Here is a 20893-nt window from a genome sequence, read left to right as displayed (position 1 = left end):
AGCCTTCTAGTCCCTGACCTGGATATGAACCAGTGACTTCAAGGTAAAAAGCTTTATCTCCTGCCGTCAGTACTCAGAGCCATCTAATCCGTCTTTGCTGGACTGACTTGTTTTGTTGAACTTTTGTAGTCAACATACATCACTGCTTTGTTTTTGTTATGCCCCTCTTTCGTATTTTACGGGGTGTGGAGTATCGTTTTTAACAGACTGATGGGCCCATAATGCCTTCCCTACCTGTGTTCGTTTGGTCTTTTACATCCCACATGTAGTCCTTTTAAAACCCCACCTTCTGCAAACCTGAGCAGGCCTGTTCCGTGTGGGTGCCTGCTGTCCACTCTCACAGAGGTAGCGACGGGGTCTTCTCGTAGAAGTCAGGGACAGTTCTGCAGACCCAGATTCGTACTTTGAGTTATGGCCGACTTGATTCCCTTGCCCCAGCTTACCTCTCTGTCTTTCTGTTTTTAAACAGGTATATGTGCTCCTTGTCGCTGTTCCATTTTTCGGAGTACTTAGTCACAGCAGTCAATAACCCCAAAAGCCTGTCCCTGGATTCCTTTCTCCTGAATCACAGTCTGGAGTACACAGTAGCTGCTCTTTCTTCTTGGATAGAGTTCACACTAGAAAATATCTTTTGGCCAGGTCAGTGTGTCCTGCTTTCTCTTCCAGAAGGGAGAAGGGTGGTTTTGTGCAGGCCTGAGGGCAGTGACTTGGGTTTACCTCTCAGGTATAATCTCCCGGAGTGATTTTCCCCAGATCTCAGTCCTCACTAAGCTCCTTATAGAGGACAAGCAGAGCCTGTGAATTGCACTGCTGGATTTTGAATGGAGGACGGCTTGACCGTTTGCCCGAAGCCTGCCGAAACTTGCCACACTACCTAACGTACCAACCCGTGGTAGCTGTCATTCTGACTTGACAGTCAGAGACTTGCATCTGTTCATTTTCTGTGACTTAAGACTTTTTTGTGAAGATTTTATTAACAAAAAGCTATACATCTGAAACCTGCTCTCAAATTGAACTTTCCGCAGCAAATTAAGTAAAATGTATGTGGTTCCCAGGATTCAGTAAAGAGCCAGGGCGGGAGACACTAGATGCTTCTCTGCTTCCCTTAGCTCTCCTTGTCCCCAGGGAAGCAGTGGGACATGTGGCAGAGAAACATGGATGGGGAATCCATCAGGTCTTTGCCAAGATGCTCTGGTGGGTTGATGGCACTTTAAACAGATGAACAGCACAACTTAGGGGCATGTGTTTTGCTTATAAGTAAGTCTTAATGTGATGACAAATGCGAATTGCCCACTAGCATGTTTCCTAATGTTGCTAGCCTTGGAAAAATAGGTTAATTTTAAGCATCCACAGGGTGAGCACCGCCGTCCGGTGTCTTCACTTCCTGTTTCTCCCATGTCTCTCCTCCAGAACTGAAGCAGGTCACCTGGCTCAGTGCCATGGGGCTGCTGATGGTGGTCTTTGGAGAATGTCTGAGGAAAGCGGCCATGTTCACAGCTGGCTCCAATTTCAACCACGTGGTGCAGAATGAGAAATCAGAAACCCACACTCTGGTGACAAGTGGAGTGTACGCTTGGTTCCGGCACCCTTCCTATGTTGGGTGGTTTTACTGGAGTATTGGAACCCAGGTATAGTATCAGAATTGACAGTGGCTGCCTTTAATTTCTTTTACTTTTTTAAAATTGACGTAACTCACATACCATAAAATTCACCATTTCAAAGTGTCCAATTCAGTGGATTTCAGTGGATTTATTAGATTGTTGGTCTCCTTTAAATGGTGCATCTGCCCCTTGTCGTGTTTTGAGTGAGAACGAAATAAAATGCAAAAGAACTGATGTAGTCCTTAACATTTCTTTACTATATACCTACAATCTGGGTGTCCTAAACTTGTAAGCTCCTGACGATTCTAGGTGCTATACCCATTCCCTGCTTCTTTAACTTAGATCTGGAGCACTCCAGTTCGGTGAGGACAGAGATGGGGCTTTGGGGAGAGAGAGCCTTCTGCTGCTCCAGTGGATTCTGATTTCATTAGAAGCTGCTGTTGATGAGGCCAAGGTCTGGATTAGACTTAATGTGAGCTACAGAGGTTTATTCTGTCTAAGGTTGCAGACCAAGCCTTGTTTCCTGCCCGTTGCCTCTTAAATATGTTCTCTTGGTCCTAGAAATACTTGGCCAGAGAATGTGACCAGAGCTTCAGAACTCCTCACCTCTTTGGGAAAATCCAGTCTGGGGCCCCCAAGCATTCCACTGGCAATGCATGGTCTGTTGGGGACTCTCTGGTGACCCCCAATGGTGTAGAAGGGGCAGGGCAGTGCACACAGGACTTATTTTAATACTTGCATTTCTGAAACCTAACACTGCATCAGCAGTCGTATTCTCTGAGAACAAGCTGACGGTAGTTGAATCCGTCATCTGCCAGAAATGCCGCCTAAATAGGGAAGTGCTCTAGGAATGAAGTTTGCCCCCCTCTGTGACCATAGATCTTTTCACACTGTCACCCAGTACACACACATGTATAAAAGTGGAACAGGCCTTTCCCAGGATAGTACTTACTAAGTACAAAATACACTGTTTCTTGTCTTATTTGTAGTTCTATTTATGATGCAGTGAATGGGCTTCAGGGCTCAGGAACAGGTTGAGGCCTGCAGTTGGGAAACCCCACCACAGGGTGTGCTGGCTGTGAGGGCACAGGCTCCAGGCTCGCCACCAGGGCCAGTCCTGGCTTCCGTGTCGGTCGCTTAGCCTGCCTGCCTTCACACATTGAATACAGCAGTGCCACCTCAGGGGGTTGCTGTGAGGGCTACTTGGTTGGAAAGAGCTTCGCTGGGGCTTGAAATACAGCTAAGTACCCCGTAAGCAGTGATGGGAATAAGAAGTTGAGGGCATGTACCTGGCTTTCTGGGTGGAAGTTGCCCCCTTGGGGAGCACATGTGTCCGTGGGGGTCTGTCAGAGTGGGCAGGGGTGGGGTGGTAGGTTTCCCACACAGCACAGAAGTTCCTGAGAGCGGGGAGATGTTCTTGGCCTGGAGGGGTTGTTTGGCAGTGTCTCAGTGGGGAAAGATGTTCTCAAAGTGGGAAAAGCACATGAGTAAGGAGGTGACAGGCAGTTCAAGTGGGTACAGCCCAGGGGAAGGGGGCTGGAAGAAATGACTAAGGCACAGCTTTTCTTGGTTTGGGCAAGGGAGTGGTTTGAAGACTGGTGATTTCACAATAGCACTGTATGCGATATAGGGTTAGGGCGAGGGGGCGAGGAGGAGGGGCGAGGTAGCTGTGAGGGGTGTGTGTGTGTGTGAGCATGGACCGGGAAGGGGCAGGCTGGGAGCTCCACAGGAACTCACACCTGGGGTGGGGTCGGGAGCTGCTGCCCCCTGCCCTGAGGACTGAAATCTGAAAAGTTGGCCTTGTATTTTTTAATTATTTTTATTTTTTTAAACTTTATTTATTAATTTGTCAGAGAGCACAGGAGTGAGCACAGCAGGGGGAGCACAGGCGGGGGCGGGGGGAAGCAGACTCCCCGCTGAGCAGGGAGCTGATGTGGGACTCAGTCCCAGGACCCTGGGATCATGACCTGAGCCCAAGGCAGACGCTTAATCTACTGAGCCATCCAGGCATCCCATGAAAAGGTGGTCTTTTAATTTTTAGATCTCTCTCATATAAGAGGAACCACCAAGGGGTGCCTGGTGGCTCAGTGGGTTAAAGCCTCTGCCTTTGGCTCGGGTCATGATCCTGGGGTCCCAGGATCGAGCTCCACATCAGGCTCTCTGCTCTGGAGGGAGCTTGCTTCCTCCTCTCTCTGCCTGCCTCTCTGCCTACTTGTGATCTGTGTCTGTCAAATAAATAAAAACAAAATGTTTTAAAAAAAAAAAAAAAAAGAGGAACCACCAAAAAGTGTCTAGAAAAAAACTACAGTGCTCAGTGTTTGTTTAGCTCTAATGTGAAAGGAGTTACGTAAGGTTTCAGTGAACGGCCTCAGGTCTCAAAGACGCTAGTAGTATTCTGAGAGTCTCTTGGGCTGTTGGCAGGAAGTCCTGGGTGGATATTCAGGAGAAACAGGTGCTGCTGAAGTGTTTGGTGTCAGGACACTGACCCTGATCACCTTCATGTCCTCCGCCAGGTGATGCTGTGTAATCCCATCTGTGGCATTGGCTACGCTCTGACAGTGTGGCGATTCTTCCGAGATCGAACAGAAGAAGAGGAGATCTCGTTAATTCACTTTTTTGGAGAGGAGTACCTGGAGTATAAGAAGCGGGTGCCCACGGGGCTGCCTTTTATAAAAGGGGTCAAGGTCGAGCTATAACACAGCTGGAGCGGGCCAGGCCGGACCCAGAGGCCTCACACTGCACATGGCCTGGGCCAAGGCTGCCCCCCTGTCAGCCGCTCTGCAGAATGGATTTTCTGAACCATTTTATATGTCACCAATTACTCTTCTGGAATATCACTCGAGACCAGTGGTCAGAAGGCCTTAGGACCAAAGGACCCACACCCTAGAGCAATCTGTTCTTGGGCTGAATCAAGGTAGGACACAGATTGAAGATGGACAAGGAGCAAAAAACAGCAATATTCGACATTGACCCCTAGAAGGGCCCTGGTGACAGCCCAGGCCGCGCAGCACCCCCCACAAGGCATTTAGTGTGACGAGGACCCCTTGGGAGTAGGGGGCTCACTCATCCCTGAGTGAGGCTTCTTTGGCAGGAAGGGGTATGTGGGCAGCAGTGCTTAGTGTTAGAAATACATTCAGAATCCTTAACCGAACAACACAGACGGCACAGCCCTGACCTCCTTATTCCTGTGCTTAGTGCATGAGCATCTATACAGTTTTAAAGATAATTCTTTATAAGGCACTTTGGCTCTTAATATATTTAATCGTATTTACATATCTATTTTTTATAAATAGCGGTATAAATTTCAAGGGGGCTTAGTGTTTCAAGCCCCAACTTTTATTTGGCAGAAAGGCAGCATGGACACCTCCGGATGCTTTGGCTGAGTGGCTTTGTGTTAACAAGGGCACCCCAAGCCGGGGAGACTGTGGGCCCCTGTGGCTTTCCCCGGGGTCCTGGCTCCTGCTCTTTTCCCAAGAGGGGGCTGTTATCAGTGACAGGCGTGTTGGAAGATGTGACATTTTTCCTTTATCCAAGAAATGCTAACTGAACCCCGGCTCTGTGTAAGGCCTTGTTAACCATTGGGAAGTATTACTCTCCATTTATTTGGGGTTTTAGTCTTACTGCATCACAGCTTATATTTTTGTGTTTCCATTGAAATCTCTTAACTATTGATTTCTATATTCTGTTCTCAAAATTCCACCAACTCTAATGCCATGACAGACTGTTCGAGCATATATAACTATACAATTCAAGCAAGTCAGCTCACAAAAGTCTTAAATAGAACGAATGATCCCAACTGAGAATTAGTATTTTTGTTTTTCAAGTTTGGGGAGAGTGGTTGGCTTTAACTGCATCAGCTTTAAGACCCTGGTTTAATTCTGGACAAGAGAGGGCCTTGGTCTCAGCACGAAATCCTTCCTGCAGTTGGCAGTAGCCGCTACCGAGAGCCGAGAGCTGCCCGGTGGCCACGCCATGCCCGGCGGCCATGCCCGGCAGCTTCAAGGAGCCACTTAACCTTTCTGTGCCTAGACTCCCCATCTGTAGAATGGGGTCGATACCACCTACCTCATAGGGGTGTTGTGAAAACTTAGAACAACGTCAGACGTTTCTGATCCTTAGATAGGAGAGATGGCTTAAATGGAATCTGCACCGCACGAGATGGCGCAGAGGCGGACCCGGTCGGCCGCACCAGACGCTGGAGCTGTGTGTTCAGAAGAGCGTGTTACCAACTCAGAAGTAGTACTGACTTCTAGATTCCATGGCCTAATTAATTTTTTCGTTATTATATATACCAAAGAGGTTTACGGGTTTGTTGATTCCTGGGATGCCACTCTCCTGGTGTGAGTGGACCCTGCCATCAGCCCTTGAGAGGGCCTTGCAGCCAGGCCGGCCGAGGCCGCTGCTGGAGCTCTCAGCAGCCGGTCCCTCTGGCACGAACACTCCCCAGTGGGACGTCGACATGCTCTTACTCTGGGAACTTGAGTCGAATACATTCTGGCTTGCTCTCCAGACCACGCTTAGTAAAGTCTACGCCACTCCTCGGGACTGCAGACTGGAGGAGGGTGTGTCTGGGGCGTCGGGAGCCATCCCTACCTTCTTGAGGGAAAGTTCTGTGCTGCATCTAACAGGATTGGACCCAGCATTCATTCCCCCCAGGTGCGGGGCGGCGGGGGGGGGGGGGCACTGTGAAGTTGTGTTTAATAGATGGAGAACAGCTCCTGACAGCCCCTCGCTCTGTGGACAGAAAGTGATCTCAGCTTTGTCCACCTGCTGGAGTTCGCGAAGCCCACCTTGCTGCCAGGCCCTTGAGCTCAGGAGGCAGGCCTGGTGTTTCTGCAGTGAGATGCTGCTGTTACACCTCCTGGGCTTTAAAGAGCAGTCCCGTGGGCGGGAGTAGGGAGACACCCCTCCACCCCGACCTGTACACCCAGGGTAGAAGTCAGCAGTTACTTGGGGGAGAGAAGATGAGCTACTTAGGGGAAGACTTGGCAGGTGATTGACTTTCATCTAGTACTGACATTCTCAGATTATTTTTAACTTTATAAATTTAGCAGTGACATTGTACCCGGCAGAGAATCAGGTTAATGAAGTACAGGCTTTTTGGGTATTCCCTAAAGCTTTTTGGGTAAAGGCCACGTCACCAGTTCCCTCAAATTAAGAAACTGTCAAGAGATGACTGACTTTTTCCATTGTGGGTTTTAAAGTGGAGATTCTTAAATGGAGAAAAGGCAGTGCATGGAACAAAGCTACTCTGAAGGAGTGTGAAATGAAACCGTCTCTGAGGATTTGCAGGCTGGGGCCGAGAATAGCAGCTTACAGGAGAGGAAGTGAGTAGCACGAGCCCGGCTGAAAGCGAAAGGCGGCATGCCCCACTGGCCGTCATCTGTAGGAACTGCTTCTTAAGCCTAGAGACTAAACTTTATTAATCCCTTGCATTTATTTAACATTCTGAATAATTGACATGATAGGGAAATACTCCTAAAGCGTACTCGTGTTACTAGCTTAGGCTCAGGAGGGTCGGCCGTAGCCCAGGCTCACTCTGGCCGCAGTCCCTCCATCACAGGCACAGTAAACCACTGTCCCTTCTCTGCACTTTCTTACTGCCTTAGATAGTTGTGATCTCCCACCGCCACCTTGCTTCCGTAGTGGCTTGATGAGGCCGGTGGGGGAGGCTTGCGCTCTGTGCCCTGCTGTGAGAGCTCGCTGCCTTGCCCTGAGCCTGGAGCGCCAGCCATCGGGGCGGTGGTCCCAAGCGCTTGCTCTAGAGGAAGCCGTCCCGTAGCTAGGAGAGTAATTTAATGGAGTAATTATTCTACTCTTTTTACATGCAGAAATGTTTATTTAAATATTTTAAATTGGATTTTCTTTCACAGATACTGAATATTCTTTCCAATTCTTAAATAAAACGTACTTGATTTCACTATGAACCGTAGCGTGGTTGTGTGGGATGTCATCATGTCACCTCTAAGAAATGTCCAGGACCTGCTGCATGAAACCAGATGTGATTTGCCCACTCAGTTCAGTTCTGAATTCTGATCTCTATAGCCAGTCCATTAAGACAAGTTCCTCCTGCCCTGTAGGCCCCGGGGGGTTTGTGAGGCTGTGGAAGGAGCATGTCTGTGCCCCAGAACAGCAGGGGCAGAGGCGCTGGACACGGACGTGATGCTGTCAGGTACTGACGTGCTGGTCTCCCTGGCACATGGAAGCCATTTGCTGCTGGAAACCATTGAACAATTGGATATCTGCTTAAAATGTGACGGGACATTTTTATCTCCCAAATGAAATTTTAGGTCATCCAGATTGATTTTCCTCCTTAAGCATTGGTGAAATTTCATCTCAAGAGAAAGGGCACCACGCAGGAGTGGAAACCACTGGAGAAAAGTCACTTCGGGGTCATCCTTTACACAGGAGAGTGACCATCGTCTGGAAAAGCAGGAAAAAGCACAGAAGTTGTGACTGCCTCCTGCCACACATACCGCCAGCCGCGTCTCTGCTCCGTGAGCTCAGTCCTTGTGTGAAAGGAGAAAACCGGAGCCACGGTTTTTGAGCCTGTGCCCGGGCACAGCTTACTGGCGGGGGGCTGTGGCTCAGGGACAATGAATTTGTTTGAGGCAGGGCAGGTGCTGCCCTGTGCCAGAGTCCCACGATCTCAAGTTTGGGGTGGTGCACGCTGGGCCCACAGACACCTGGGAGGGGCCCGAGGAGCGAGGGGCTTCTCCACGTGGCCCGGGATGCGATGCCATCCGCAGTCCCCAGCCTCCTGAGGAGGACCAGGGCTTCGTGCAGTGCAGTGCAGACACCGGGAAGAGTGAAGCTTATTAAGGCCAACGAATCTGAAATGAGGGCCTGTCAGAGTTTTGGGGTTTTTCTGCTGTTCTGTGATGACTTTGTTTCATGAAGGGAACAGCCTTTTCTCAAATACCCCAGTCTGGATGTGTGGGCTGTGAAACCACCCCTCCGGGCCGGTCCCATTTGCTAAGTCGGACGCTCCCTCCACAGGGGGACGTCACCCCCGTCCTTCTGTCTGGGTCTGGGGGCGTCTTTCCTCTTCAGCAGAGGCTCTTCTGTGGGGCTGCTCAGAGTCCGGCCGCTCCCTCTAGGTTCTGATGTTTTCTCTCTCTTCTCTGTGACACTCACCGGGTCATTCCTAAAGGGACACTTGATGTGAGTTCTACTGGCCACCCCCAAGCCAGCACTAACATCCACGGGGGCCGAGGCTTTCGGAATGGGAAGACTTTCTGGGACCACCTGTGGGTAAACCAGAACCAGATCGTCCCCTGAAGGAGTCTCACGGTCACTGAGTTTTAGTTGCCTGAACAAGTGCGGTTCAGGCCTTCTCAGAGCCTTGTGGGGACAACAGGTTCAAACGGACGCTCCGCTGGAGCATCTGGGCTACACCCGGCGGCAGCGAGGTTGAGACCCGTGTCTGGTCTGCAGAGCGGCAGACTGCTCTGTGCCGGCGAGCTCGGCCCGCTCGGATTTTTTGTTACCCTGTTCTCTGCCCCACCCATGGCGAGCTCACTTAAGGGAGAGCAGAATACGGGAAGACCAGCCGGGCCCGTCCTGTCTTCCAGCACATGCTCCTTCTGCGGCAGGTATTTCGGCGGACACCATCTCCAGTGAACAGTGATGCTCTCACGTGGAGTCACTTTTTCTCATTTCAGAGACTCTAAGGCGCTTGGTGTGCGCGCGCGCGGGCCGGTCTGCAGGGCGCGCAGCCCTGGGCGGAGGGAGTGCCGCAGGCCGCAGCCACGGCCACTTAGAATTCTAGAACGCAGGCCACATCCGCCCTCTGAACTCCCCCGCCCCGAGTGTTACGAACAGACCCTGCTGAGCTCAGAGAGCTGGTCAGCAGCAGTCTGGGCCAGATGGGAAAGAAAACCCGGGGCCTGTCTCTGTGCCCCACGTTTGTCTCTCAGATTGAATCGCTCGCCACTTGGGCTAGAGAGCCCTGCCTTACCTGGCCTGTGTCTCTCCACTGGCGCCGTCATCGTGCGTGTTTTGTGGGGGCTCCGACTGTGGGTCCGCTGGTGCCTGAAGCCTGAGGGAGAGAAACAGCTCCCAGCAGGCTTGAAGGCAGCAGAGCAGGCCGCAGCCTGTCTGCAGCTCTCTAGACAACCCAACTGAGCGAGACACTCATGGGCCTGCCTAGGGGTTTGGTCCTCAGAGACTGACTAGGGCTGGGGCCGTTCTTGAGACAGCTGCGTTGTGGTCAGGAGACATGCGGAGGTTGGGAAGAAGGCGCCGCAGGGCCAGGCAGCAGGGACCTGTGAGGAGAGGATCTCGGACAGTCTGAAGCAAGAGCGGTCCAGGCAGAGGATGGGAAGGGGGCACTCGTCTGACTTGTCTGGGGAACTGAAAGGCCATTGTGACTGGAGTGTGGTGAGGGGCTAGTCTGGTTGGAGGGGGACAAGGAGGGTCCCAAAAGGGCTGTCAGGCCCAGAGTGATGGGAACTCTAGGCTTTAAGACCGCTGGCTATGGAACACCCTAGAGGGGCCGGAGATGGTCAGTGACGGTGGCTTGGCCTGGGGCAGCCATGGGGACAGCTATGGCCTGAGACAGTCATGTCAGCAGGACTCAGGGTTGTTGGAAATGAGGCGAGGAAAAGAAAGGAAAGGAATCAGAAGGCCCCTGGCCTTCTCACTGGGGCATCTGGGTGCTGTGATGTCACTCACTGGGTTGGGGGGACGGTTATGGAGTCCTGCCACTGGGGGAGCTGAGGCACCTGTGATGTGTCCAAGTGGAGACCCCCAGGAAGGGGCAGTTGGAGAGGGGTCTGGAGCTCAGAAGGGCCTGTGCTGGGGAGGGCTTGAAGGTCGTCTGTGTCACAGTGGGATTTTAAAGTTGGGACTGGGTGAAGCCACTTAAGCATAGGGTGTGGGATGGGGAGAGGCCGTAGGACTGGGCCGTGGGGAAAGCTGACGCTTGGGCACCGCACAGAGGTGGCAGAGTGGCCAGACAGCCTAAGAAGGGACAGCCTGAGCGGCAGGAGGGAAACAGGTGTGGGCTGCCTCGGAAGAAAGAGAGGAGTGTGGTGAGGACGGCCGTGAGCACTACTGAGAGACGAGGGCTGCAGCCAGAGGCCCCTGAGGACAACCGGCCCCAGGAGCGGGCTCGGGGCGGGTGGGGCTGCCCGCAGTGCAAGGGGAGGAAGCAGAGGCGGCAGCACCAGACCCCTGGAAAATGGGGCCCTGGAAAGGGATGGAGGCAACCTCCTTCCTCCCTTCGAACCTCCAGGAGCCAGGCTCTAGCCTGAGCTGCTTGCGCTTTGCCAAAACGGATCACAGGCGCCATTTCCCCCACAAAACCAGGCAGCCAGGAGCACATTACTTGAAGCCATTTTTGCACTGAAGCAGAGCACTCAGAAGGAAATGTGCACCAATGATAAGAACGAGGCTGGTACGCGTGCGTAGCCTGAATAAGTTGGGTAGGCAGGACCCAGAACGTCACCTCCGCCCAGAGGCCCCCGGGGATCATCAGCATCTCAACCACTGATGCAGGTGTGTCTGGTTCGGAGGTTTTATAAATGGAATTGTGCAGTGTGTGGAGTGGACGGCTTTGAATGCCCGCTGAGGAGACGCTGCAGCCCATCCTGGGTAGACCCGGACGTCACCAGGACTGTGCAGAGCTGTGCCGAGTCTGACGTCCCCGAGTCAGGAGGCTCACTTGTGGCTTGGGTGAACATACAGTTGCACACACTTTAATTTTCCTTCTTCCTCAAAGTTGCTAAAACTCTAGTAAAGGGGCCAAAACTTCTCCAGGTCGAGAACAGAAAAGAATAACACCCAGATTTTTGAAGCTGGAGGGCATGCGGTCAGGGGTTAACAACCTCAGCAGACGGGAGACACCCGAGCGCGCCCCCCTGCCTCTGCAACAGAGAGGACAGCGCAGAAGCAGGGAGTGGGGTGACAGTCAAGGTCCTTAGTGCGGAGCAGCTGCCCCTCCCACAGCCCACCAAAGGGCCAGTCTCGGAGGGTACCACACAGGTGAGAACTGTGTGCCTGCAAATGCTTAACAGGACAGCCTCCAGGGAAGAGACTAGGGAAAACACAGAGAAAAGCCCTGCCTGGCCTGACCCCAAGCTCTGAAGCGCCATCCACATGCTCCGATTACCCGGTCCGCCCCTGCCCACCAGCTCCTACTATGAGCACGTGCTCAGAGACGGCTGGAGAGAAGCCTTTAACACGGAAGATGAAAGCCTAAACCAACATGTGGGGGAAACAGATTTAAGGGAGAAAGAAACAGTAAACACTATCAGCCTCAGAGGGTTAAGACACATCTGAGAAACAACAGAAGGCTGCAAAAAAGACAAGTCTAGGGTACAAAGCAGGAGCTCTTGGAATTGGAAAACAATCAAGTTTTTAAAAGTACTCGTGGAAATTTTCTTCAAAAGTGAAGACCTCAGTACAAGGGTTGGGAGAAAAAGGACATGTCACAGAAGGCACAGCAGAGACACAAAGAGATAGAAGAAAAGCCAGAGAAAGCAAATTAGAGGGCCAGCCTGGAAGAGCCGATATCCAGTAATAGGGATTCCAGAAAGAGAAAACGTGAAATCAACTCACTGGTTCAAAAAGATGTGTGTCAAAACTGAAGGAGGTAAACTTCCAGACTGCAAAGACCGGGTTCTTTTTGATGGACGCAAGTAGACCCTCACCAGTGGGAAGTTTCAGAACCCTAGGACCAGAGAAGATTCCACAAGCTTCTAAAGAGAATAAATATTCTTGTCACAAGGATTAAGAATCAGAATGCCATCAAACTTCTCAAAGACAGCCTTGGAAGTTAGAAAATAATACAGCGATGCTGTCAAAGGAGAATCATTTTCAATCTAGAATTTCTTTTTTTTTTTCAAAGATTGTATTTATTTGACAGAGATCACAAGCAGGCAGAGAAGCAGGCAGAGACAGAGAGGGAAGCAGGCTCCCTGCTGAGCAGAGAGCTCAAAGTGGGGCTCGAGCCCAGGACTCTGAGAATATGACCTGAGCCGAAGGCAGAGCCTTAACCCACTGAGCCACCCAGGCGCCCCCCAGTCTAGAATTTCAATATGAATTCTATACCCAGCAAAACTATCAGTCAAGAGTGAAGGCAGAATAAAGACATTTCAGACTGGTGCTCTCCAAATTATAAACCTCCTGTGCACCCTTGCTCAAAGGACTATGGTGGGGAGGGGTAGACTCCACCAAACCACAAAAGAGGAAACGTGGGATACAGGAAACAGATCGAAGACAGGGGTGAGGCGAATGAAGTTCCCAAGAAGGTGGTAGGGGACGAGGTCAGGCTGACTGACCATTGTGCTCCAGACCTATAGGGCAACCAACCCACCCTGGGGCCAGGTGACTCAAGAAACAGGCATACTGAGGACCTGCCATCAACATCCCTCTGCCATTGTAACACCTTTTGATGCCCAAGTGCAGTGCTGAGAGCCCAGCCTTGTCCAGATGTGGCTTAAGCATGTAGTCAGAACGTTCTGCTCTCTCCTCCGTGTCCTGCTGCCGGGATCTGCTGAGGGCCCTCATTACACCCTCAGGAAGTATCTTTTGCTTTGATCTATTCCTGAGGGCTAGAGGGAGCGATTTTGTGCCTCGAAGCAGAAACTCAAAAGCAGCCCACTCATTCTGTGTTTTTGGAGATGTTCAGAACCTGGTCTGCCCAGACGCCCAGTGAACCTTCATATCCTGACCCACCGACTTCCCGAAAAGAGCTTTTCTGAATGTGTGGCACCTTTCCCACACACATCCTTGTGTCTTGGCTGTCCTGTGAACACCCCTTGGTCTCACCTGGGCTCCAGCCGCTCCTTCACCTTGGCAATGGAGCGGATGTAGGGCGTGATCTGCTTGGTGAAGGTGGTCAGGTAGGCATTCTCCTGCTTCAGCTGGAGAAGGTCATGGAGCTGGGCTGTGGGAGCCAAGGCCAGAGCACTGGGTCTTGTCTTCAGGTTCTCACTGTCAAGCCTCATACCATCTAAGTATCCCAACCGCTTCAGCGCTTGCCTCTTTAATTAAAGGGCAACGTAAGACTTGTGAAGGCATTCTGCTTCCTGAAGCCTGACCTGGGGCATTAGCAATTGTGGGGCAAAATCAAGGGCTACGGGGAAGAGCATGGGAGTTTGTATCTGGTTAGTGGGTAGCTGATTTCCTGCGCCTGCCAGCACGTGTGTTAGCTCCAGGAAAGGGGTGCACCCAGCAGCAGTGGCCTGTGACCTTCGTAAATCTCCTGCTCGTTAGCCACCCGCTGGTAGGATTCCTCCCAAATCTGAAAGAGAAAGTGAGTTGGATGTTGCCTACGGCCATGAGCTGGAATTTCCTCTGGTGGCATTTCTGTCCTCTAGCTACTCAGGGCCATAGGGCACCCCCAGCTAGTTCATGTGATTCTAGGCAGCAAAGACCCCAGTTCCAGAGCCGGCCACACGAGGGCCTCATGATGGGCCAGACCAAGGTCCTCCTTTTCTCCCCTTCCGGTCTTGGGGTAGCCTGTGTTCAAGCTGACAGGCAGGGCTGCAGGGAAGTCAGGTGCGGGGCTGGAGGGCGGGAGGGGGCGGGCACGGTCCGCTACCTCCTGGAAGACTGCTCTCATCCCCTGCAGGGAAGCGTACTCGGAGGCAATCTGCGCGTCCACCTGCAGGGACTTGTGCAGGATGTCTCCCATGATCTCCGCCTTGATGAGCGAGTGGTGCTTGGTGAGGTCCCGGTGCAGCTCTTGGACCTGGTCCTTCAGGTTCTGAATCTCTGCCTGCAGGCGCTGTGCAGGGAGACCCAGTGAACGCCTGCCTGGCTGTGCTCCCCGCGGGGGCCCTCGAGGCCAGGACCAGATCTGGCCACTGCACTTTGGTGAGAGGGAGTGGTGGGGCCTTTCCCAGCCCGCAGATCCCTGGCCCCCGCTCACCCGGTAGGAGTCCTCATAGTGGCGGCAGTGCTCTGAGAACGGCGTGTCCTCCCCCTCCGTCAGCAGCACCTTGGTGCTGATGGACCGGTGCGGCGTGGGCTTTCGGACCAGAGACCCCAACATCCTTCCCGCTGGGGAAGGGCAGCTGGGCCCCATCAGCACCTTGGGGCCTGAGCCCGCTGCTAGCCTGAGGAGAGAGCCAGTGTGAATGCAGATGGGAGGGAGCAGTGAGAGAGTCTTCCCCTTCTCCAGGCTCTGAGCCTCTCCCCCTGGACCGCACTCCAGAACCACCCAGGGGCTCTGAAATAGCCCCAGGAAGCCCCCCGGGCCAGTACTAGGACATCAGCATATGGTATTTTAAAAACTCCCCAGGGAAGTGTCTGTGTACAGACAAGAGTCCATCAGGACGCGTCAGGGCTGGTCCAGGGTTAACTTTGTTCACTCACACGTGGGACTTTGGACATTTGGCCTGATGCCCAGTGTCCCCTGGGTTCCTGGGGTCCCTAGCACATGCGTCCAGCTCGGGCATTCCCCCAACTCCTCCTGTGTTGCTGGCTCTCCAGGCTAAGACCCGGAAGTCAGGCCTTTAGCTCAAGCTGCCCCTTCCTTTCAGTCCCTGTGTGTCGCGTCCTGGGTGGTGGCGGCTGCCGTGGCAGCTGGGGACAGCCCCGGGGCCTCCCCATCCTCCCCTAACCAGGTTTCGGCATCTGGGGAGGGCGGCAAGCCTCCAGACCCCACTGCAATGGGTACTTGGGCCGCCCCCCCAGCCCGTCCGCACCCCGCTGCTCACGTGCTGGTGCCGGCCCCAGCACCTGTTGCCATCCGCGGGCCCAGCAGCAGCAGCGGCTCCAGGCAGCGCGCAAACTCCGCGTGGTGGTCGCTAGTGATCTGGGCGGCAGGAGCGGGTGGTGAGGCGGCCTTTGTACCGGCTGGTCCCCCCAGCCCAGCCCAGCCCACTCCGCCCCGTGCACCTTGCTGTCCTGCGCTGGCCGGAGGTGCTGGGGACGGGTGACGATGGCCTGCAGCCTCTCCATCAGCAACTGCAGCAGGACAGGGGTGCTCAGGCCCATGGAGGGGTGGGAGGTGAGGAGTGGGAAGGCAGGGCTGTCTTTGGCATTTTACCTGCTGTGCGTTGGGGGCTCCAGGCCCTCCCTGGGACTGTCCCAGAAACCCCACACCACCCCAGCCCCCAAATCCACAGGAAAGTTGGGGGTGACTGGACTCCAGTAGACACACCACACACAGTGGAGGCTCATGCTCCCTTCCAGGCTTCACTGTCCTTTTATTTTAAAGATTTTATTTATTTATTTATTTGACAGACAGAGATCACAAGTAGGCAGAGAGGCAGATAGAGAGAGAGGAGGAAGCAGGCTCCCTGCTGAGCAGAGAGCCCCATGTGGGGCTCGATCCCAGTACTCTGAGACCATGACCGAAGCTGAAGGCAGAGGCTTAACCCACTGAGCCACCCAGGTGCCCCTTCACTGTCCTTTTAAAAGAGATTCAGCTAAATGGTTCCCCGATGATGGCGTGGGGGAGGGGAAGGTAAGCCCAGGAGAGCCCTGGTGCAGCTGCCCAGGGGCAGGCTGCCACGCCCCGAGGTGGCAGTCTGGTGTGCAGAGTGGGCCGCTGGCGGGGAGGGGAGAGCTCTCTCGGGAGCTGGGGGGACTCACGTAGCCCAGGTCCAGGAACTCAGCTTTACTGGCCAAGCTGAGAAAGGAAGAGCAGATGACCAGGTGAACCTGCGGGAGGAACCCTACTCAGGACCTGGCCAGGGGAGGGAGGCCTTTGGCCTGGGGTGCCCAGCCCTGAACCCCCAGCTCCCCTCACCTGCAGGGTGGGCAACAGAGTGGCCAGGTGGGAGAGCTGCTCCTTGAAGGCTTTGTCCTTCTCTTCGTATTGGCTGGGGGAGGGACAGGCAGCCCGTTCTCGGTGGGGAGTGCTGCTCGCCCCCACCTAGGGGGGACCTCAGAAGCCAGAAGCCGCATCTCCCCACCACCTTTGTGCACCCTTCCCTGTCAGCACTTCCTGCACCCGGGGGCACCCTGCCCTCCTCACCCAGAGGTCCTGCTCCCAGGGTGGGGCTAGGTCTACCCAGTCCAAGCAGTGAGGCCAAGAGGCAGGGGGCGGAGACCCTGCCATCACTCACCTCTGCACAGCCTGCAGCAACAGCGCTTTCCTCTCCGCCAGTCTGTCCTGGGAGGGACAGCTGCTTCCGACTCGGCCTGCTCAGCTGGCCACCTCCCGGCACTCACCCAGGCCCGGCCCCAGACGCGCAGCTGGAGAGGCAGGCTGCATCTCCCCAGCCTCCTAGCCCTTCCTTCCTGCATCAGGCCGCCTGAGAGCCCCGGGGGACCTCCTGGGGGACACCTTCCCTCCCCAACCCTCCCCCCAGCACCAGCCTGGGGCTGGATCTCTCTTGGCCACGTGACTAAGGAACTTCTGGAAGCCGCTTGGTGCTTGCCACCCCGCTACACCGCAAACTCCCTGGTAGTGGGAGGTGGGGTGTTGTGGGCATGGGGTCGCGGCTGGTGAGGCTGTGCAGCACGGGCCCACGGGTCCCCAGCACCCCTCACCTGCACGCTGCCGAAGAGGGCATGGATGGCAGCCTCCTCCTCCGCGGCGCTGCGCCGCACCTCCTCCACCATGGCCTGCAGCAGCTCGATGGCCTCCCGGGTGGCCGTCTGCAGGGCCTTCACAGCCTGGAAACAGGGCGGCCTCAGCCTGGCGGGGGCGCCCATCCCCGCCCTCGGCACCCGGCCCTCCCGCGCTCACCAGCACCGCCTGCTCCAGCCGCTCGCAGCCCTGCACGTAGGCTGACTCGAGGTCCACGCAGTGCGCCCGGCTCTCCCTGCGGGGAGTGGGCTCGTGAGCCCCGCTCCAGGCCGCCCTTCAGCCCCCTCACCTCCTGTTCCCTCTACCCACCCCTGCATGTCCCGGAAGCAGCGGATGCACAGCAGCGACTTCTTGTCGGTGGAGAACATGATGTAGGGCTCGGCGTGCAGCGCTGCGGCGGGAGCAGTGGTGAGGGCTCCGGGCAGGCCCGCCCCCGTCCAGCTCCGGCCATCCCGGCCACCGGCCTCCGACCCCCGGGCCCCCGCCCGGCGTGCCGCACTCACTGCACTTCTGGAGCACGTCGCGGCTGCGCTGGCCCAGAGCCACGATGTCGTGGCGCGCGAACATGCGTGCCCGGTGCGTTTCGTCGCGGCAGCGCGCGCACAGCGGCTGCCCACACGTGTTGCAGAAGTACGTGGTCTCTGCATCCTAAGGAGGGAGGATCAGCGCAGCCTCAGCCCGCCCACCCGCTGGGGAGCCTGAGCCCGCACCTGTCACTGAGCAAGTCAGTCTCAGCGTGGGGGAGGCAGGTGGCTCCGGGCATCCCTTTTGTGGGATCCTGATGCTCTAACACACCTAGTTCATGGATGAGAAGAGAACCTGAAGTGGGGTGGGGCACAGCAGAAACGTGTTACCTACAGCAAAATTTTCAGCTTGAAGGCTTTCTGAGCCCTCCTTGGTGCCCTCAATAGTAGCCAAATGGCAGTGCCCACCCTGGCCATCTGGAGTCACAAGGTGGCCGGAAGAAGGAAGGGAATGAGAGCCTATTGGTTCCCCTGCCCTGGCCCAGAGCCAGGGCTGAGAGTCCAGGTCTCAGGCTGCAGCTGTGGCTTTGACCCCAGCAATGGCTATGAAAGCACAGACCCCCCAACTCCTTACTTTAGCATCCAAGGCCATTATCTCCCCTGCTCTCCCTACCTCCAGCTCCTAATCTCCTGCTGGTCATCTCTCTGTGATGGAACTCACCTGTCCCAGCACTTGTCTAGCACACCCCGAGCTTTTGCTCCTGCAGGGCTGTCCTCCTAGGACTTGGGGTACCCTCCCCCCAACATGCAGCTTTCACAGGTCAAGAGTCCCATGTGCCTTTCACAGCCCAGCCTGAAGCCTACCTTCTGCTCCTTGGTCTTTCATAGTCTGGGGTTGCGGGGGACAGGAATACCCTTCCCACAGCATGTTGTCCTCACTTCCCCTTGGGCAGTAGGTAGCTTCGGACAGCTCCCCAGGGAGCAGTGGGCCCTTAAGGGCAGACCCAAGCCTGGGCACCCGACAGCCCTTCCTGGAGGTCACAACTCCACCTTAGTTGGGGACCAGTGAGCTCTCCCCACATCAAATGACTTTAACCTCCGCCACTATCTGCTAGTGCTTCAAGTCACTTACTCTGGACCTGTCTCCCCACCTGTAAAAGGGGGCCCCACATTTGGGGTTCAGGGTGTCTTAGATTTTGGAGAATCCAAATGGATAATGGTCTAAGGACATGTTGGGTGCACACTGGGAGCTCAGGACCGTCAAACCTGGCACCCTCCGTCCCAGCCCACCCCCAGCTCTCCCTGCCTGCTTGTTGCACTCCAGGTCACAGTTGGCACAATGCACGGCTTCCGAGCCATCCCCCGAGCTGTCCACCAGGAACTGCAGCAGCCGATCCACCGGAGGGAGCCCGCTGGGGCCCTTCACCACCGTCTGGTGTCTGTGGAGAAGCTGCAGCCACGATCCAAATGCCCCTTCCCCTTCCTGGCAGCTCCCTACCTCCATTCCTGCCCCCCACATTCCAGGCTGGAACTAAAAATAGGACTTGGCATCTGCTATAAATCTCTCTCCCAGTGCTCACTCTGACCCTGTCCCTCCTCCTGCCTCCTCCTGGGTGAATCCTGGGGGTCTCTGGGGTTGGTGCAGCCTGGGGTGTCAAGGGTGGAAATCTCCCCCTCATCAGGGACACCACTTGCAACTGGGGGCAACATAACCTGCTTCTGTTGGCGTAAGACTCAATTGATCTCCAAAGTCGATTTTTGGGAATGTTATGACCGCTGCGCTGAGATCCTGAACTGCGCAGCAGCACTGTGCAGCGACATGACCTATGTTCTAGGCTCACTCTTGCCTCCAGACTTTCTATGGAAGGCCTCTGGCGGTCCCTCCCAGCCTCATTAACCTGCTCTGTAAAATGGGCGGGAGCCTACGCACTGCAGTGCGGAGAGGTGCGGGCTGGGAGCAGCGCAGAGCCGGGGCCTAGCCTTCCCTACACCTAGTTCCCCTCCCACAAGGAGCCGATCCCGGCGGTGGCCCGGGTGTGTGTGTGGGGGGGGGTGCTGTTAGGGCTTCCAGGCACTCACTGGCACAGCGGGCAGGCGAGGCGGCCATCCGTGGCGCGACCGCGCAGGCAGCCGGTGCAAAAGTCGTGGAAGCAGTCCAACAGGCAGGGTCGCTCGAACTGTGCGTGGCACAGCGGGCACACCAGCGGGTGGCCGCTCGCCGCGTCCAGCGCACCCAGGCCCTCCAGGGGCGTGAAGATAGCTCCCGACATCTTCTGGGAGAGCTCCGGAAGGCGGCGGGACGTGCCCGGTGCGGGGACCCGGCCGCGGACCCCGCGCCAGTCCCCGCCAGCCCCCGCGTCCCCCTCGGCCTCCGCGCGGCTCCTTCCTCTCTACCAGACCCGGACCCGACGGGGCGTCCAGCGGTCGTGGAGCGCTGGGGTTGGGAGCGCTGGGAGCAGGGGGAACCGGCTGGAGGCGTGCGGAGGGGTCCTGTGCGCGGTCCCCTCTTCTCCCGCACTCCGTTGGCGGCCCTGGAAGGTCAGGCCGCAGTGCGTCCTACCCAAGGTCTAGCCTCCCCTGCTTCCACTTTACCCACCTCGCCTCACTCCCACCCCAGGAATTCCCCTCCCGGTGTCCTCTGGGTGACCTGCAGGCGACACCCCTTCCTCGCTGGGCCGCAGCATTACTCGGGCGCGGCTCTCCCGTCCACCCTTCCCAGGCCGGTCCCTGCACCGCGACGACGGGCTCCGGCTGCAGCCACTCCGCGCGTCGCCCCGAGGGCAGAGGCGGGAACACCGAGGCTGGAAAGGACCGCGTGGGGCGAGGGTCCGAGGCTGACTGGCTCCCGCCCGGGGTGACCGAGCCCGGAGCCTGGAGCCGCAGGAGCACTGCGCAGGGCGCGGCCGGAGGACCCTGACTCTGGCGGCCCCCTGGCTAGCTCTGCTCTCTCCCTGCGCGCTGGGACCAGGACGCGGGGGGGTCTGCGGGTCCCCATTTCTTCCACGGCCGGTTGGGGGCGCCAGAGAGCAGCGGCCGCCTCTTGGCAGACAGCCGGGTGCTGGAGAGAGCGCGCGGGGAGGGGGCTGCAATCCCAGGCCTGTCTCTGGCGGGTTGGGGTCTCAGAGCGGCCAAGTCACCGACCTTTCAGAGCCTCAGAGCTCGGGTGACACAGGGCCGGCCTCTCGGTGATGCCCGCGAGTTTAATGACGTGAAATGCGCCTGCTGGGCTTCCAAATAATTAGGGTCCCCACCCCCAGTTCTCAACAAGAAGGGCTGGGCTTGGAGGGAGAAGAGGTTCTGCGCCCTTCCGGCAGGGCTCCCTCTGCCGTTCTTGG

The 20893-nt window shown here is 55.9% G+C and overlaps 2 protein-coding genes across 14 annotated transcripts in view; one reads left to right on the top strand and one right to left on the bottom strand.

Annotated features, from left to right (window-relative positions):
- Positions 1–7528, top strand: part of ICMT (isoprenylcysteine carboxyl methyltransferase) — a 9237-nt gene extending 1709 nt beyond the window's left edge. Inside the window, exons 3-5 of the mRNA XM_082686769.1 lie at positions 470–639; positions 1411–1628; positions 4115–7528. Of these exons, the coding sequence (XP_082542895.1) occupies positions 470–639; positions 1411–1628; positions 4115–4297 (571 nt within the window). The 3' untranslated portion in view covers positions 4298–7528. The remainder of the gene's footprint in view (positions 1–469; positions 640–1410; positions 1629–4114) is intronic.
- Positions 7420–20893, bottom strand: RNF207 (ring finger protein 207). 13 transcript variants are annotated; one of them, XM_082686762.1, is made up of 18 exons: positions 19638–20852; positions 18865–18997; positions 17598–17742; positions 17404–17485; positions 17254–17329; positions 17055–17180; positions 16628–16674; positions 16309–16381; positions 16152–16220; positions 15453–15521; positions 15272–15369; positions 14482–14668; positions 14152–14337; positions 13800–13851; positions 13377–13494; positions 9562–9642; positions 8739–8849; positions 7420–8024 (listed from the first exon to the last, which is right to left on the bottom strand). In XM_082686762.1, the coding sequence occupies exons 1-18, from the start codon at positions 19826–19828 to the stop codon at positions 7655–7657; spliced, it is 2214 nt and encodes a 737-aa protein (XP_082542888.1). In that variant the 5' UTR covers positions 19829–20852; the 3' UTR covers positions 7420–7654. The 13 variants fall into 13 exon arrangements, with proteins under 13 accessions (XP_082542888.1, XP_082542886.1, XP_082542881.1 ...); XM_082686760.1 differs by having other exon boundaries at positions 16152–16188; positions 16628–16669; positions 17055–17329; positions 19638–20887; XM_082686755.1 differs by having other exon boundaries at positions 16152–16188; positions 16628–16669; positions 17404–17742; positions 19638–20886.

This window comes from Mustela nivalis (assembly GCF_964662115.1).
Source record: "Mustela nivalis genome assembly, chromosome: 10".
Taxonomy (NCBI): domain Eukaryota; kingdom Metazoa; phylum Chordata; class Mammalia; order Carnivora; family Mustelidae; genus Mustela; species Mustela nivalis.
This window is presented reverse-complemented; position numbering and strand designations above follow the sequence as displayed.

Bases quoted from the DNA above. Each gene is read 5' to 3' on its own strand.
- RNF207 (XM_082686755.1), bottom strand. From the start codon at position 19,828: ATGTCGGGAGCTATCTTCACGCCCCTGGAGGGCCTGGGTGCGCTGGAC. The intron at 14,338-14,481 runs GTGAGCGGGGGC...CTCCCTGCACAG, and splicing joins ACTATGAGGACTCCTACCGG to CGCCTGCAGGCAGAGATTCA. The intron at 8,025-8,738 runs GTGAGTGTCACA...CTGCTTTTCCAG, and splicing joins GTCCCTTTAGGAATGACCCG to ACGATGGTCACTCTCCTGTG.